Genomic DNA, 17,417 nt, shown 5'->3' on the forward strand with positions numbered 1-17,417 from the left:
AGAGGCGAAGAAGACATTTTGAGTCGACCTCGGAATATGCCTAAACGTAAGAAACATAAGATACGATTAAATTCTCATAAACTACTCAAATAATTTTAGACATATTAATTTGACTTCTATTACCGATGTTGTGTGAGTAAGCGCCGACGAATAAAAAAAAAAATTTCAGAAATGAAGTTTAACGGTCAGGCGCGACGGGGCAGCCCTCCAGTAAATAAAGGGGTCCTCACGGTAGTTTCTGCTAACAAAGCAGGCTCTAAAATGTCGGGAGAGGTGTATCTCCTGTGGCTTCTCTCGCTTATACAAACGGTGAGTTTATTAACAATGAGAATTAGCATTTGTCGCCGCTTGTAGTAGTGATATATAGTAAATATAAACGGTTGGCGAAGCTGTCAGGTGTCATGTTCAGTTTTATGAGCCGCATCCTGCTGAGCCCGGAGCTCCAAAATGACGTGGCTTATCCTCAAAACCTATGAACCCTGATGGGGAAGTGAAGCATCCTCACTGTCTTTTAGTTAATTCATTGTATTTTACAATTTATTAACCAATTGGTATGTCGAACCGTGTGTTTTGGAAGAAAAAGGCAATTATAAATGACTTCCGGTTTTCTGTATGTGCCTTTTCCTGTCAGAATCTGTTCCCTGCTCAGTAAAATGAGCCCTAAACGCCTGTAGCCACTTTATTTCAAGCTTAAATTATAAGGTAAACATATTGACAAGGAGAGAGTGGATGTTTCCACACAGATAAAGCCAAATAGGGGACCTTTTTATGGTGAAATCAAACCTGAGAGGACGCTGGTTTTCTGAATGCTGAAAGCGAAAGCAGATTTCTAAAGTCTGTCAGGTAGTCTTTTGTTTGTCAAGGAAAATCTGACAAAACAAGCAAAGTCCTCTCTTATTCATAATGACACTGGAGCATTTTTACTACAGTTCTGCTCTTATTTTCAAGCAGCAAAGAGGATGGACATCTTATCAATTAGCCTGCCTGTTTATCCACATTCCTACCAGACAATCAAATCTCTTGTACCAATGAACTGTGCTGAAATTAGTTATAATGATGGATGACAAGTCAGTCAGCAGGTTAATTGAGTCTCTTCTTCTTATTTAATAAATCATTTTTCTAAATCATATATCATAAAATGAAAATGCAAAACATTTCTTGATTACAGTTCCTGTCCTCATCACAAATCAAATTAATGCTTTGTCCTTTTTGTCTGTCGGTCTCATTACTTAAGTAATCTTAAACTGTTACTAAGGGATTATACTTATGATTAATTCAGTACATATTTTGTAGCTCACAGATGATGATATTGCAGTTTAGCACTGATGTTCTGTAGGCAGAAAAAGAATAATTGGTTCTACAGTACACTGAAGTTGTCTTTGTTATTTACAATTATTAAAAATAAGACACAACATGCTCACTCACAACTATATCTTTAAGACTGGGTGCTGAATCCTTTATGTAGTAAAGCAATGACATTGCCAGAATACACTAGAAAGAAGGGTGTCTTGCCTTACACGTCCGTGTGTCTATAAAAATTTCAAATTGGAGTGCTGTCCTGATCTTAACTTAAATTTAGAATTATTCCCAGCATTACATACAAGTCACATGGTTCTCATCTGTCTTTGTTTCAGGATTTTATTTGACAATCTCAGACTTTTTTTATCAGTAACATAATGCTTTTTTATCCTCACACATCTGCACATGCAATTTACTTTGCCTTTTATTTTTTCCTCTCATTGTGACTGTCATCTCCCTTCTTCCTTTTTCCAGCTGTCGGCATACGGTGCCGATCTGTCGTCTGAGGCATGCAGGGAGCTGGGCTTCTCCAGCAACCTGCTGTGCAGCTCCTGTGACCTGCTCGGGGAGTTCAGCCTCACCAAGCTCCAGCCCGATTGCCGGCAGTGCTGCCAGCAGGAGGCCCAGATGGAAGCGCGCAAGGTAAAGGGAACAACAGAGCTCCAGGGAACAGGCAAACAGAAAGTAATTGCCTGTCTGGAGTCAGTCACAGCGAGGAGGGTGTTACAAAGACCGCAATGAGAATGAAGTGTAACTAGAAACAAGGTTAACAAGTGTGCATGCAGTAAAATGGTCAAGTGGAAGGTACTCATTGTTCATTTGAGCTGTACTACTGAGTCATGACAAAGTTGATGATGCATGACAGATAGTGTATTTATTGTGGGGTCTTGAGCTGATCTGTATGCTGTCACCAGTCATTTACTGAGCTTCACAGATGACGGGCTCCTCAGTAGTAGCACTCGAGGACCTGCTTGTCAGAGTGTGTCACATTAATGACAGGATCACAACCTCCAGCTTTTGACCTGCTAAAAACGGCCTAGTTTTAGCCTCCCTGTCACTGGGTCTGTTGACACTGTTTGCAGCTGTGCATCAGATCTGAGCTGCCACACACAAACCCTGTCAGTAGCTGTCTGTCTCAGTGTTTCCCTCTGATTTTCAGAGTTGAGGCTCCTTAACCCCAGCCTGACACTCCCCATGGGGTGGAAATATCAAGTTTTGCAGTAACAGCCTCTCAGTAACCAGCGAGGAGGTGTTACTGTGCGCTCATTGCTCCGGTGATTACAGCAAATTCAAAAGGAGTCCCTGCTGGGCTCTGACGGATAAACACTGAGTCAAGTGATGGTGGAAAAACAATGTAATTCTTCTTTGATTAAGCAAAGCCCCTAGAGCGTGTGTGGTATCCTAGCAACAGCACCTTGGGAAAGTGTAGTGCACACCTCATTACACCTCTTGATGATAACTCTGTTTCAGACAGACACTTAGAGGAAAGATTAGTCCTCTTCCTCCTCACGATTTGAGTGAAAATGTCACTTAGAAGAGCAATCGGCTGTCTCCAGCCGCACTGAGGGTACCGGCAGAAACGACAGTGTCACTAAGCACATTTTCTCCTCAGACAGTAACAATTATCTGCCTTAAGAATTCTTTCAGTCTCGCAATTGACATCAGTGCCGTGTCATTAAACCCTCTGAGAAATGGCTTATTGCGCAGCCTTGTCGATTAGTAAGATTCACTGCGCATGGAGGGCATTTCAGTTACTCATTTTCAAATGTCTTCTCCTCTGCAGAGCATCCCGTGCATAGCAGCGCCTCAGCTCCCCTGGGTGCCACTACACAGTATGTCTCTGTAGAGCAAGAAAACCTTCCTGAGAGTCTCTCAGGCTAGTACAGATAGAAAAAACACAAGAGGCCTTGATTTCAGGCCTTTCAAGCTTAACCGGATGGATTTGGCGGAACTATATTTTTCTTATTGTTAATAAATCATGTGAAAAGTCCGAAACTGACAATAAACTTATCCTACTTGCAAGAATTGCCTGTGTGGCCTGGCACAAGAGCTCTGTGGCTGAAAATAGTCCCCAACAAATGCACTAGTTCCTCCTGCAGGGTGTCTTTATCTTCAATTAAACTTTTGAAAATATTAGGCTTTAAAGGTCATTAAATATTCTTAATTCTGAATTTCTTTTGATGTCTTTTTGTCAAAATGAGTCAAGCCTTTCGGGGTCCACAAGTCCACATTTCTGTTGTTACAAATCTTTGAACCTACCACTGAACCTAATACTGTCTTTTTACTTTAGATTTGCACTTACCTGTCAGCAAAATGTAGATTAATCCGACTCACTCTAATAACCATATTCCTTTCTGAAACCTATCTCTGCAGGTGACCACATAAAGGCAGTGCCTGAATAAGAAAAAGATGATTTATCTCAAAAATAAGTCTTAAATTTGGCCACAAATTACTTTAAATGGGTCTTTAAAAGGTCTTAAAGTGTCTGATACCTGCAGATACCCTGCTCCTGGCAGGGTAGCAACGTTTGCTGAAAGCTACAGTGCCCTGCTTATTTAGCCTTGTTTAAAAGATGAAACTCTTTATTTGTGGCCTGTTTTTTTTTTTTGTTTTTTTTTTCCAGATTTGCATCTTTAGTAGGACCCAGTTGGTTTGGTGCTGAGGGCCGCCTGCCCACAGGCTGGGGATTTCAGAAAGTACTGAGAGACAGACAACTCATTGTTAGTTTAGATGTTTTCATGTCAACAATAAGAGAAAATATAATATCGCCAGCCTTATCCTTTCATCGTGACTCGCACCAAAATTGTTGTTTTACGAGTTGGGAGGCTTACAGAGTAATTACGTGGTCTTTTTGAAGAACTTGCTGTCGAATCATCCAGAATAATCCCCAATTAAGGAAGAGCAAACCGACATCTTTTAATGTTGTCGTCTTTGCTTTGGTTTGAAATGTCACATATCTGAGTCAAACTTAAAGGCACAGTTCACACCTAGATCAAAGATACATATTTTTGGGTCTCATTTATAAACATTGCGTACCTACAAAGCCAGGCCCGAAAGAGGCATGCCCCACTTCCCACGGAAAAGTTATGATCTATAAAAACAGACTTGATGGGAGAGACTTTGACCCATGCTTACGAACATTTTGGAGACGGGAAATTGGCGACGCAGATGGTGAGGTAGAAGCCTGATTGTAGCAATTGTTAAATAATTTTTGGCGCGCGTCATTTTTGGCTTTTGTCTGTATGTCCATTTTTGGTATGGATCCTAGCTCATCTAGCACCACTGAGCTAGCTAACATAACAGCTCAGTCGACAAGGACGCCATTAATGTTTAAATCTCATACTGTCTCAAGCATGTGCCTCTCGTCCATGAGTAGATGCACGCTTCCTTCTGCATGGTGATAAAAAGCACTGGAGTTATGAAGAAAATATCTATTTTTGATTGATATTGATTTCCCTTTAAAATGACAATACATGTTGATTATATTTGACCAGGACTTGTTTCTTTTTCTTCTTGTTAACCTTTAGTTGTGTCTGTTGGCTAATTCTTTTTTCGACAGTACGACATCATCGTGTATAAAAATCATCATGATTTTAATTTTTAGGCTACAGTGAGCATATTGTGTCTCTGCCTGACGGGTTGTTTGAGTACTTAGAAGTAAGATAAAGAGAAAACATGGAGAGTAATTGAGAAAGTATTATTTTTCACGCTTGCTTTCGCTTTTGAAGCCCCTGATAGAGGCTGACAGCATTTTGAAATGCTAAGATGCTCCAGTGAGTCCAGTTAGAGCGGCCTATCATTTGTTTCTTAGTTTCCTGCTATCAACAGAGTCGTGATTCATCTCTGATCTGCCATGTGTGGTAAAATGAAAACCGCAGAAATTTGATTTCAGCCGTGCTGGATTTTTTACAGAAAGACAGGGCGAAGGGAGGAAGAAGAGAGGATCTTAGCTTTGCATGCGTAATTTAATTTGCCATGTGAACCAGCCAACCAGGCCATTTACCACTCTCCTCCCTGAAACGGTGAGCAGAGCGTGGTCTTGAAATACTGCCGTGACACTCCAATTTCCTCTAACTTATTGTATATTGGTGCTGGAGGTTTGATTACAAGTGAGCCCTGCACAAACCATCATCCATCAGCCCTGCTCCATATGCACAGCCTCACAGTTTAATGACCCCCAAGGAGTCGCCTGGACACGTTTATGAATCAGTCTGCCTGAATCAAATTACTCCTCCAGGCCACGCGTCCTACCACCAGCAGGGCCACAGCTTGTTCTGTCTCTGTGTGTGGGCATTGATGTGTGTGGGGGGAAAAAAAACTCCTCGTGGATGGACTGCCTTACATTGTGTCTCTCTGCACACAGCTCTATGCTGGAGCCATCCTCGAGGTGTGTGGATGAAAATTGGGGAGGTTCCCTCAAGTCCAAGGTGAGTTCTCTGCTACGACATTTTACTCTGATATAGGGCAGGGCCATAAATCAGTTTTACTCAATGTATCACGGCTTGCTCCATGTGGGATATATGAAACGACTATATTGCAAACATCAAGTTTAAATTGTCATGTCTTTTTTTTTTTTTAAGCCACTGATGTCAGTCAAATATAATACGTAACACACACTCCATTTCCATCTAGACTACTCTCTCCTTGTACTTAGCAGAGGTGTGTTTATTTGTATCTGCAGGGCTCCATACCTCGACCATTTAGCTGATTTTGCTGCCATGGAGCACCAGTGTGACTTACAAATATTATCAATATATGAACTGGAGCTGTTAATTTGTTTCCATCTCCCAGTGAATAAATTCTCATGTTAAACAGTGCTACTGTAACGGTTTAACTTTCTGCTAACAGCTAGCTGTTGCCTGGAAGCTTCAAGTTCACAGCAAAAACATCAGCACTTTGGGCCGAGCCGAGTGCTTCAACGTTAAAGCCCCAGTGGTTTCACTTTGATTAATTATTACATTATGATAATAATTGACTTTATTATAACTGTTTTATTTAACATTATTATGACAGTACTTTATTATAACTGTACTTCATTTAACTTTATTATAACAATACTTAACATTATTATTACAGTACTTTGTTTAACTTAATTATAACAGTACTTAATTTAATTTTATTATATTTTGATATACAAGATTTTGTTTAAATTTATTGTAACTGTACTTTATAACAATAACTCATTTTAATTTATTATAACCTTTCTTTATTTAAATTTATTATAACTACTAGTACTTTATTTAACTAACAGTACATCATTTAACTTTACTAAAACAGCAATTTAACTTTATTTAAACAGTGCCTAATTTACTTAACTTTTTTTTACTTTACTTTGTTAAACAATACTTTGTTCAAATTTAATGCAACTGTACTATATAACAATAACTCATTTTCATTTTTTATAACTGTACTTTGTTTAAATTTGTTAAAACAATACTCACTTTCACATTATTATAACAGAACTTTAACTTTTTATAACAGTACTTTGTTTAAATTAATCAGTATTTTATTTACTTTATCATAAACGTACTTTGTTTAAATTTATTATAACTACTCTTACTTTATTTAATTTCATTATAACTGAACTGTATTTCACTTTACTTTGACAGTGTTTTATTTACCTTTATTGCAACAGTATTTCATTAAACTTTACTAAAACAGTACTTTATTTAACTTACCAGTAATTGTAACAGTACTTTATTTAACTTTACTATAACAGTACTTTTACATAACTTAATTATAACAGTAGTTTATTTAGTAGTTTAGAATTTTAGTGGTCAACAGTAGTTTAGATGAGATTTCAAAATATTGAGAGATATACTGTGTATCGCGATATGACCTAAAAATATCACGATATTATTTATAGGCCATATTGTCCAGCCCTACTCTTATTTATTGCCCTGTTTTTGCTCTGTCCAGCAGCTGAGCTCATGCTTTGTGTAATTGTCAGTGTTAATGTGTGAAATAAATCCGCCTGAAATCACTTTCTGCAGTAGGTGGTCTAAAATGCCTGAGGGCTGATTTTCAAACAAGCTTTTGAAGTTTTTTTTATCCTTTTGTGTCTTGGGAGTGGACCTCCCATCTCTGCTCAGCGTAACATTTGGTTAATTCAGAGTCAGGTTACGTTGATGGAGTTACCGCAGCTCTCCTCAGTGTGGGGGTAGACGTCTGGAGCCCTGTCTGCGCCATATGGCTGCCGTTTGTTTACTTCAGCTGTAGCTGTCCTGTGTTCGCAACTGTCTCGGCTGCTGTTAACACTGCATTCCCAGGAGGCTTTGCAGTTGTCAGTAATTACAGACCTCCGTACGAAAATAGAAAGGCTAATTGACTGATTCATTACCAGACATTTGTCTCACTGCTGTTTTATCTCCTCAGCTTTTGTCAGGAGCGAAAAGCCGAAGATGTTCAAGGGTCTTCAGATCAAGGTGGGCACGATGAACTGTGTGCCAGCGTGACGGCTGATTTGATCTCATAATTAGACACATTAAGCTTAAAAAATATCAGCTTATGTCAATCAGATGACTCACAAACATTTCTCTGACTATCTTTACCGAGGGCAAACCTGTCTTCCTAACACCCCTCCTCTTTTTCTCTCGTTCCCACTCACCCCCTCCCACACTGCAGTACGTGAGAGGCTCAGATCCTGTACTAAAGCTTTTGGACGATAACGGGAACATCGCTGAAGAACTCAGCATCCTCAAGTGGAACACAGACAGCGTGGAGGAGTTCCTGAGTGAGAAATTAGACCGGATATAGACAACGTGTATGTTTTTGTTTTTAGTCTTTAGTTGAAGGGTCTGCTCACCCAAATTACAATACCTCTGGTGGTGTGTCGCCATGCAGACACTTTGTGTTTTATGTGCCTGAGATTTCTGCGTCCACCTGCAGGTTAATGGAGTTTTGTTTGTGGCACTCGCAGCACTGATACATGACATTTAAAGAAGTCAACAGCAACTGTGTCCTAGTCTCTGTAGATTAACACACTGACTACGTTACATGCACAAAACTTTTCAGATTTCCACTTATTCCAAAAAAACCCCCAATATATTCCTAGTAAGTGGTTTACATGGCTAATGAAAATGAATATTCTACTAGTATTCCTGTTGACATGTAGCTATGCATACTCTGATTAACGTACCCTAACATGTCGATTATCATGTCAAAAAATGGAAAAGTGGAACGGCTTTTCACTGATGGAGGACTTGATCAACCGTGCAAACACATCCTGCTTCTTTCATTCCTTCAACTACGTTCTTTAAGGTTGACATTGTGATTTTTGCGTGTATATGACAACCTGTTGATATCCATGTCTTTCAGACCGTTTAAAAGTAGGTGCGTTTCTCCGTCTGACCAGCAAGGTGGGCTTTTCTTTTAGGCGTGCATCTCTACTCCACAGCCTTGCAAACTGTTGGCAAGTTGGTTTGTGTACAGCGTATCCCTGACAACGCACAGAGCTGAGCGTAAACAGGCAAGAGGCCGTGTGATGTTAACTGCGGTAAAAACCCCAAATGAGACCCAGATTCTGAACGCACTGTATACATGTCCAAAGATATCCCACACGTCTTAATCGGAAAATGCTAAATTCAGAAGATCCAAACAGAATATGGTGTTCACATGACCTGCATCAAATTCAAATCATATTCAGAATAATAGTGGAATATAAGTGTGCATGTAAATGTTGTCACTGTCAAAGGTTTGCATTTGCAATGACTGCAACAAGAGGTAGCTATAAATCACATTTGAGCACCACAAGCAAAAACACCTCTGTTGTATTTAGGCTGCGACAGAAATCCAAAGAGACCTCTTAAAGATCTTTTAAAAACTTGAGCCACTTAAACAAAAACTATCTGCACGGCTATGAACCACAGGGGTCTGCTGAGAAAATGATTTTTTTATAATTTGGATGGACCGACTCTTTTAGTTCTTTACCAATTTGTACACGACTTGGCCTTGATACATGGTTGTTAAATCACTATTTGACTGTTTTTGTATCTGAAAAATCAATTTCCTGTCTGGATTTTACCAAATAACTTATGTGAGAGTGTGAGAAGACATAATCACAGAGGAGCAGCACAGCCGATATAACGATGAACATTACAGATAATTGTGGCTCAGAGTGGATCCATTAGGTTTGAAAAACAATAATGCACATCAAGAACTGTTTTGTTGTCTACCTGTGGGAGTTTACGTTCCCCCTCTTGTCTGTCGGATATTCTTGTATGATTATTATTTTTTTATAATGCTCAACATTGTGACTAATGGGGTTTGTAGTAAGAGTGAATCCTAGTTTCTCTCCAGATGCGACGTCTTTGCCGGAGCACACGTCAGTGAAGACGTCACAGTAAACCAATGCTGGGATGTGACGTCTGATGTAAATCTGTGTGTTTCGGTATCGTCTGCTTTGAGGAGAAACTGGATTTATTTTGGATGATTGTTTTCGAGCGAGTGAGGTGACAGTTTAAATATGCAACAATAAACAAACTCTGATGGTTTTTTTCTGTCAATGGTTTTTTTTTGGGGGGGTGGGGGTGGGGGGGGGGGGGGGGGGGGGTGGTTCTAATGGAAAATCAATGTGTGTGAAATCATCTTTGTTGCTGTGCTGCAGATGATCTCAGGCTGAGCTCATACCAATTTGAAACCACATACATCAATATGTTGACATCTACTGGTCTGAAACGGCATTGCAGCTCAGAGCTGGGACAGGTGGGCACCCTGTGCTCCTCATCTCCTCTCTCCTCTTTCCTCCTGCCTGTGACTTAGGGTGCTTTTCATCATGCTGACTTGTGCTTCCTCACCTCCTCTTCCCTCCTGTGACCCACAAATTGTTCCCCCTATGCCATGATGGAGGATCTTCCTTCCTCTAAAGGCACCTTGAGGACATAAGGAGAGAGGAGGCTTCTGGAGGAGCTTAGAGAGAGGAAACACAGGTGCATCCTACCTGTAAGTCTTTTTATAAGTGACATGACTACTGAGCCACCCAAGGGTCCTGGCGAGATATTTTCTTTTGCATTTGGGCTTGTATAAAGTCTACACCACAACATGATTTCATATTTGCACAGTTTAGTCTCACAGCCTTTAACTTGTAGTGTCACATATGAGGGACAAAGTTACATGGTCAGGTGTAATTTACAGAATAAGGTTTTCAGTCTGACAAGTTATACACTAGAGCAGCATGTCATAAGTAACTGATATTATGGAACTGAGGATTTCTCATTTGGCAGCTTTGGCTCCTCCGTCCTCGCATCTCACCTCCTTCGCTTGCTTCTCTCATGGGTGGGACTAAGATGTGAGGAAAGGAAGCCAGTGAGGGAAGCGAGGAGACATGTTAGCATGATGATATACACCCTCAAAATTTATCTCAGGGCGCCATCTATAAGGATGTCTCAATTCCTAAAATGCATCCCACAGAAAAAGGAGGCTTGCCGGAGGAGCTGTGAGTTAGGATGCACAGGTGTATCCTCTACGGGAGTCTTTTCAGCAACCGTGGCATGTAACAGAAGTGTGACAGACAGCTGAAGGTGCAGCTGTGTGTCACACGCCATATTTAATATAAATCATCACTTTAAAACGACGACTCCAAAGCACAGATGTCTAGTTTTGTTAAATACCAGTTGCCTCCTCTTTTCTTGTGTCTCTCCCTGGCCTCCTCTGCTTGCGTCTCAGGTGGGAGGGACTAAGATGTGAGGAGAGGAGGCGAGGAAAGGAGTCTTTGAAATGAGAAAAGGCTCTTGTCTGTTGGTGTACAAAAGGAGTAAGAAAACAGGACTAGTAAATTTGGTCAATCGAACTTGGAATATAGCTCTAAAGTGTATTGTCAAAACTTATCTTAAACTATATCACTAGAGCAATAGGATGTCAATATCTATATTTGTGGGTAAAACACTTTTCCCTTTTCAGTGGTAAAAACTATATTTATTTATTTATGCTCACCACTTTTACAATTTCCTCACTTAATTACAGTCCAGACTTTGCTGTCCCTATGTTTCCTTATCAGGTATTTGCTGAAAGGCAGTGGTAGAAGAAGTATTTGGATCCTTAGAGAAAAGTTCAATATTCACCTCTGAGATGCAGTGGAGTAGAAGAGTAAAGTTGCATAAAATGGAAAGAAAAATACACGAATTTGTACTTCAGTACGTGTACTGCTGAAAGGGAGAGGAACTAGAATCTGTCTCATTGTCCATTTCCAGTGCAGGAAGATAAAGGATGAGATTGCGGGATAGATTACAGGAATACTGTGTATAATGTATCACTTGAAGAGACACACTGGCCTGGCACACTGGTCTCTAGTTTCTCCTGTTGTTTTATCATACAGCTATCAGTTTTATAAACAGAGGGCAGCAGTCCAACGTCTGATGGTACCTTGCATGTCAACAGGAAAACATGCAGGTGGAAGTTGTTACAATACAGCAGGTCATTACGCAGGTATAAGTATCCTTGAGCAAGATACCAGGGGCGCCCACTAGGTAGAGCAGGTGCCTGGTGGTCACAGGTTTGATTCTAACCCACAGCCCTTTGCTGCATGCCATCCCCCACTTTCTTCCCCCTTCACAGTGTATATGTCCTCTCATATAAAGAGAGAAAGCCCCCAAATATATCTTTAATTGGACTTACCTCACTGAATAAATGTGCTGCAGAGACACTATTTACATGTAATTAAATTACACAATACATGTAGTCAGTTACAGTTACTGGGAAAAAAATATATATAATTAAATTACAGTTACTTATCAAAACGTTGGTAATGAAGGGGTTACATCCAAAAATATTCTCTTTGGTAAAAAGTTTCTATGTAGATTAAAGCATTCATCCTGTTGTTTGGCATCTTTCAGCTGTGCAGGAATATCTTCTTTTGGCAGAGACATTTTTCAACTTTACTGCTCAGTTTGAAACATTTGTCAGAAAAGTTACATTACTTTGATGAAGTAATTAAAATAGTTATATTACTTTCTAATATATAACCTACTACATTTAAAAAATAACCTTCCCAACACTGCATGTATATGTGAATAATCAGTTGTGCATGTTATGATCTAATTTAGCATTTATATTTTCAGAGTATTCAAACACATATTTCACAAATCAGTGTTTTATTAAAATAAAAACTAAATGATTTCACAAAACTCAAGTAAAAAAGACTTCAATTACATACAGCACTTATAAATATCCAGTAACCACGGAGATGTGTGTGTGAAAACTACATATTTAGCCACAACTCATTTCTTATTACACCTGTTGGACTGCTGTTTCTGTTGTTTGTCTGCTGTTTACATAAAGTAAAGACGTAGTATTTAGTGCGTATATGAGGCAACTGAAAAACAAAAAACATCCCACAAAGCCTGCTGCATGTGAACAGCTACAAGCATACACAAACAAAAACTCGTAGTGCTTAGGTTGCGTGTTGAAGTTACACATAATCATGGGTTTTCTTGCCCTCTGAGTGGTGATCGCTGAGCTCAGATTTGGTGCGGGGCTGAGGTTTGTAGGCGACCCCGGGGTAACTGAAAAGCAAGAGGAAAGACATGGTGTAAAGGCATTTCTACTGGGATGGTGTATCTTCCAAAACAAGTCCACAAATATCAGTGTATGAGCAGAATGCCAGTGAAAATGTCAGTTTTATCACTATAAATCTGCGAGTGAACTCACTGTGGTTTTTCATCTTTCGCCATTTCCCTGAAAGCCAGTGACTTCAGGATGCCACCAATAAGCAGGACGCCGCCTCCAATCCAGGCTACAAACAGCGCAGGGCCGAATGTGTATCTGTTAAGACAAACAACACATGATGTAGATCCAGCGTGGGAACAACACGGAGAATATAAGAACACAAGCAGAACAATCATCTTGCTAACCTACCTGGGAATTCCTCCTCCCATTCCTCCCATCCCTCCACCCATTCCTCCTCCCATCCCTCCACCCATGTTGTTGTATCCTCCTCCATAGTTGTTGTAGGTGGACATCCTGAAAGTGGTCACGATCTGATTGGCGTAGATAGAAGCTCCTGCGATGCCACACAAACCTGAGGGAAGATTACGGACAGGAACGTAGTGATATATTTACTTTATAGAGAGAATATGTGCAACTCCTTAAAGGGACAGTACACCTCAAAATTTAAAACACATATTTTTCTTCTACCTGTAGAGCTGTTTATCAGTCTAGATTGTTTTGGTGGGAGTTGTTGAGCGTTGAAGATATCAGCCGAAAAATATCTGCCTACTTTCCATTATAATGAGAGTAAATGGCACTCGGCTTGTGATGCTCAAAGTGCCAAAGAATTCATTTGAAAAACTCAACAGCAATGTCTCTTTACAGAAATCATGACCTGGTTACTCAAGCCAATCAACAGACCTTGTTGCGAGCTATTTTCTTCCTACCGAACTACACCCACCAACCGAATCACCGTGGAGACAGAAGCCTGCATCTAGTCACAGACAAGAGGCTCCTTCTCATGATGGTGTGAGATGTTAACATTAATGGCATCCTCGTCAGCTGAGGTGTAACTTTAGTTAGCTCAGTTGTGCTAGGTGAGCTAGCAGTAGATGCACGCTTCCTCCTGTGCAGCGATATGGTTGTTCGGAAACTCACACCAAAAAAAATATGTATCTTGGATTTTGGAGTGAACTGTCCCTTTAAGAACCAGAGATGTCAAAGTAAAAAAAACACCCTCATATTTTTGTTATTTGTGACCCTACCGGCGATGACGAACATGATGCCGGCAGCGAGGCTCATCTTGGCCTTGGTGGTGTCTGCCATGCTGTTCATTGTGAGGCAGGTGAGGGAGAAAACTGATATCAGCGTCCCGATGACACCCAGCACCACGCTGACTATCATCAGGGCTCGCACAGCCTGGAAGGTGCCTGGTGGACAGAAAACACATGCTCACAGATAAATTATACTGAATCTGACATTTTATAATGTGTCTCACTCTACCAAGAAACTCTACATTGCATAATAATCTGCATCACGAGAGACATACACATCATGAATCTGACAATAACAATTATATTTTGCCTTTGGACTTAAATCTTAGTAACGTTACCAGAGGATGATGTTAGCAGATGTATTTAATCTGATAATGAGACCTGTATTCTAGGTGTGTTGTAGGAACCTGCCCTTTGCTTGTTGTTTGTTCTGTTTCTGATAACTGTGTTGACCAAGTCTCGGCCTGCCTGTCCATTATAGTGACCAGAATGCACTGCTGCTAATGCAAATACTGATAGGAGTGGGCTCGATGCCGGAACAAGAGTTAGTATGAGGACGGCAGAAACAAAGGGGGGAAAAGTGATTTTAAAACATCGCCTGTTTAAAAAATAATATTTACATTAGTAGTTATGAGGAGAAGCTTTTTGCTTTTGGTTTTCCATTGTTAAATTATCCGATTTATCCTTTCAGTAGCGAGAAAGTCATCACACATTTCTTTTTTCCCCACAAAATCAAAGTGTTTTAATCTCTTTTATTAACACTTTAAAATCTTCATTTTACCTTCACAAATTCTCCTTAATTTGGCTTTAATTTAAAGTAAAAAAGACATTTTTATGCTGTATGACAATGTCATATTTATACACTTTTAAGGACCATGGACCATTCCAGTTTTGTTTTTTTTACTTATAAGGAATCTTGTACCTTTTTTTAGAGTACTTACACGTAATCCTGGACCTTGTGAAACTGAATAAGACTCATCTCTGTACTTTAAAAACCTCCTGCCCTGTCATTTGAGAAGAACTCGTTAGGCCCTCATGGATCTTTACAAGTAGTGAGACAACTTCCTGCTAACTGGAGTACTGAACAACTTCCTTAAACTTTCTCACTCACTGCATCTTTGTTCTTGTAATCAGAGAAAGCTCGGTATCTAAATCATCTATCTGTGGCCCTGACAGTGAAACTGAATAATTGTGGACACAGTTTGTGTCTGATAATGAGAAAAGTGATGGATTGAAACTAATTTGGATGTAAGCAGTCACTGCAGAAGCTCTGCACATTCAAATATATGAGAGTCTTTTCCTACCTGAGAAGCCCAGGAGGCCGTAGAGCGGGCGACACTCTGTGAATCCCGATGAGGCGGTCTCACAGTCCTGCCACAGGCCCTTGTAGGTGTAAACAGACGTTACCACGTCCCCCTGCCTGTCCTTGACACTCCAATTATTCATGGCAGTAGCTGCAATGAGGGCTGCTGCACCGATCAGCCCCAAAATGAATCCACCGTTCTGTAGAACTGAAGGCGCCATTGTTGTTTCCTCCGTCAGAAGTTAGGAAATATACTGGGAGATGTGCGCAGGATGGTTTGTTCCCAGTATAATGAGACAAAGAGGCTAATACTTGAAGTTTAGCTGCATATGTCGCTGGTTTAAGTAAAGGTGCCAAAGGTGAGCAGGTGTGTAGAGCACTGGCAGAGTATGAAAATGGGCAGAGTGGCACTTTGTAGTGATGGTGGCGATGGGCGGAGGCGGTTGGGTTTCGTCCAGTGGGTGATACAGTGGCATGGGTTGGGCTGCCTTGTGCTGAGAGGTGTGGACACAGTGGTGATAGGCACACCTGGCACCTAAATGAGAACTAACTGTTTAAATGTAAATACGGGAAACTGAATCACCGACTCCACAGGGCTTCAGGTAAACCGCCGACAGTTGGTCAGAGACTGAATTATGCAGTCATTTGCAATGCCAACACCCTGACACACTGAAACATTATGCAGCACTGCAGAAAGACAAACATTCAGACACACAGAGATGAGGCAGAACTGAGAGAGTAACTCAATCAGATAGAGCACAAAGGAACACTCGGGAGGAAGCAAGACAAACAGAAGGAAATAACACACATGACAAGCAGAGAATCTCAATTATGACAAGGTCAGAATGTGAGTTCAAATCAGGCCCCAGGTGTGTCTTTAAAGGAGTAACTTACACACAAAATTACCATTTCTATATGTCAATACCTCACTGTGTTATGTTGATTTCATGACGAAACCTTTGTTGTCCTCCACGGCAAACAGAGATTCGAAAAAAGGCGGAGATTCTTCATGAATTGGGGTAAACAGGGACCACTTATAACAACAGCAAAACTGTAATCAAAACATCCAACTCTCACACAACTCATGCAGTATAATCTAGTCTCATTTGTGCAGTCGTATCAAACAGTCTCACACACTGACGAGTAGTGCACCTGGGCACGCTCAGGGTGCACTACTCCTCGATGGAAGACACTTATACTGTAACATTTTAGCAAAATGCATGTGTTTGGGAAGTACCGAGCATACGACTGGATAAATGAGACATGGATTATTCTGCATGATTTGTATGAGAGTTTGTAAACAGGCTGTTTTGATATAGCTTTTCTGTTGTTAAAGGTCTAGTGTGAAGGATTTAGCGGCATCTAACCAGCTAGAAACCTCTTCCATGTGCCACGTGTGTAGGAGGACTACGGTGGCTGATGCGAAAATGAGAATGAGCCCTCTCTAGAGCGAGTGTTTGATTTGTCCGTTTTGGGCTACTAAACATGGCGGAACAACATGAACATTGAAGAGGACCCACTCCATCTGTGCATTCCAATCTCCATACTACTATACTATATAGTATGCCAGAACAAGTTTTAGTATGTCCAAATACATAATATGTGAAATGCGGTATGCCCAAAATACCAGGATGTTCTATTACATCCAGTTAGATTTTCGGGCTGTTCTGACCCATAATCCTCTTCACATCGACTGAACCACAAAGAGATGAGACAAACAGATTGACAGCTGTCAGAAGCCGCAATGACAGATGACAGCGCATTCGAGTAACTAATGACCAATCGAACAGTAATAAGGGAAATATGAATTGTTTAAGTGAAAAAATTAATCATAAATATTACAATCAACAACAGGACATAACTAAAAATTATAGCTGCTGCGCAGCGATGGGTCAGGTCCGGGCATTTTTAGGCAATTCTGAGCAACCTCTGGAACCTAAGACCATCATCAACCGCTCTGAGCTAATTGGCAAGTAGCAACTCAACAGTGGCTTCACAAACTGAGTAAGCCATTCACTTTTGTGTAGGAAAGCAGCCATCCGTGCATGGAAAGGCAGATTTGAAACCACTGTAAAAAATTCAGTTATTAAGACAAAAATCTGAAAATACACATATTGCAT

General features: G+C 40.5%; 2 protein-coding genes across 2 annotated transcripts; one reads left to right on the top strand and one right to left on the bottom strand.

Moving 5' to 3' along the window:
• Positions 1–178: 178 nt before the first annotated feature.
• Positions 179–9,791, top strand: selenof (selenoprotein F). The gene is made up of 5 exons (XM_050074541.1): positions 179–309; positions 1,774–1,941; positions 5,663–5,726; positions 7,675–7,724; positions 7,924–9,791. The coding sequence occupies exons 1-5, from the start codon at positions 262–264 to the stop codon at positions 8,053–8,055; spliced, it is 462 nt and encodes a 153-aa protein (XP_049930498.1). The 5' UTR covers positions 179–261; the 3' UTR covers positions 8,056–9,791.
• A 2,578-nt stretch (positions 9,792–12,369) lies between these two features.
• cldn18 (claudin 18) lies at positions 12,370–16,071 on the bottom strand. The gene is made up of 5 exons (XM_050032619.1): positions 15,299–16,071; positions 13,986–14,150; positions 13,150–13,312; positions 12,943–13,056; positions 12,370–12,797 (listed from the first exon to the last, which is right to left on the bottom strand). The coding sequence occupies exons 1-5, from the start codon at positions 15,516–15,518 to the stop codon at positions 12,704–12,706; spliced, it is 756 nt and encodes a 251-aa protein (XP_049888576.1). The 5' UTR covers positions 15,519–16,071; the 3' UTR covers positions 12,370–12,703.
• Between the last annotated feature and the right edge of the window lie 1,346 nt (positions 16,072–17,417).

Source organism: Epinephelus moara, chromosome 21 (assembly GCF_006386435.1).
Source record: "Epinephelus moara isolate mb chromosome 21, YSFRI_EMoa_1.0, whole genome shotgun sequence".
NCBI classification, from domain to species: Eukaryota; Metazoa; Chordata; class Actinopteri; order Perciformes; family Serranidae; genus Epinephelus; species Epinephelus moara.

Coding starts and splice junctions, on each gene's coding strand:
- cldn18 (XM_050032619.1), bottom strand. CDS start 15,518: ATGGCGCCTTCAGTTCTACAGAACGGTGGATTCATTTTGGGGCTGATC. Junction 13,313..13,985: donor CATCATGTTCGTCATCGCCG/GTAGGGTCACAA, acceptor ATCTTCCCTCAG/GTTTGTGTGGCATCGCAGGA. Junction 12,798..12,942: donor GCGAAAGATGAAAAACCACA/GTGAGTTCACTC, acceptor CTTGCTTTTCAG/TTACCCCGGGGTCGCCTACA.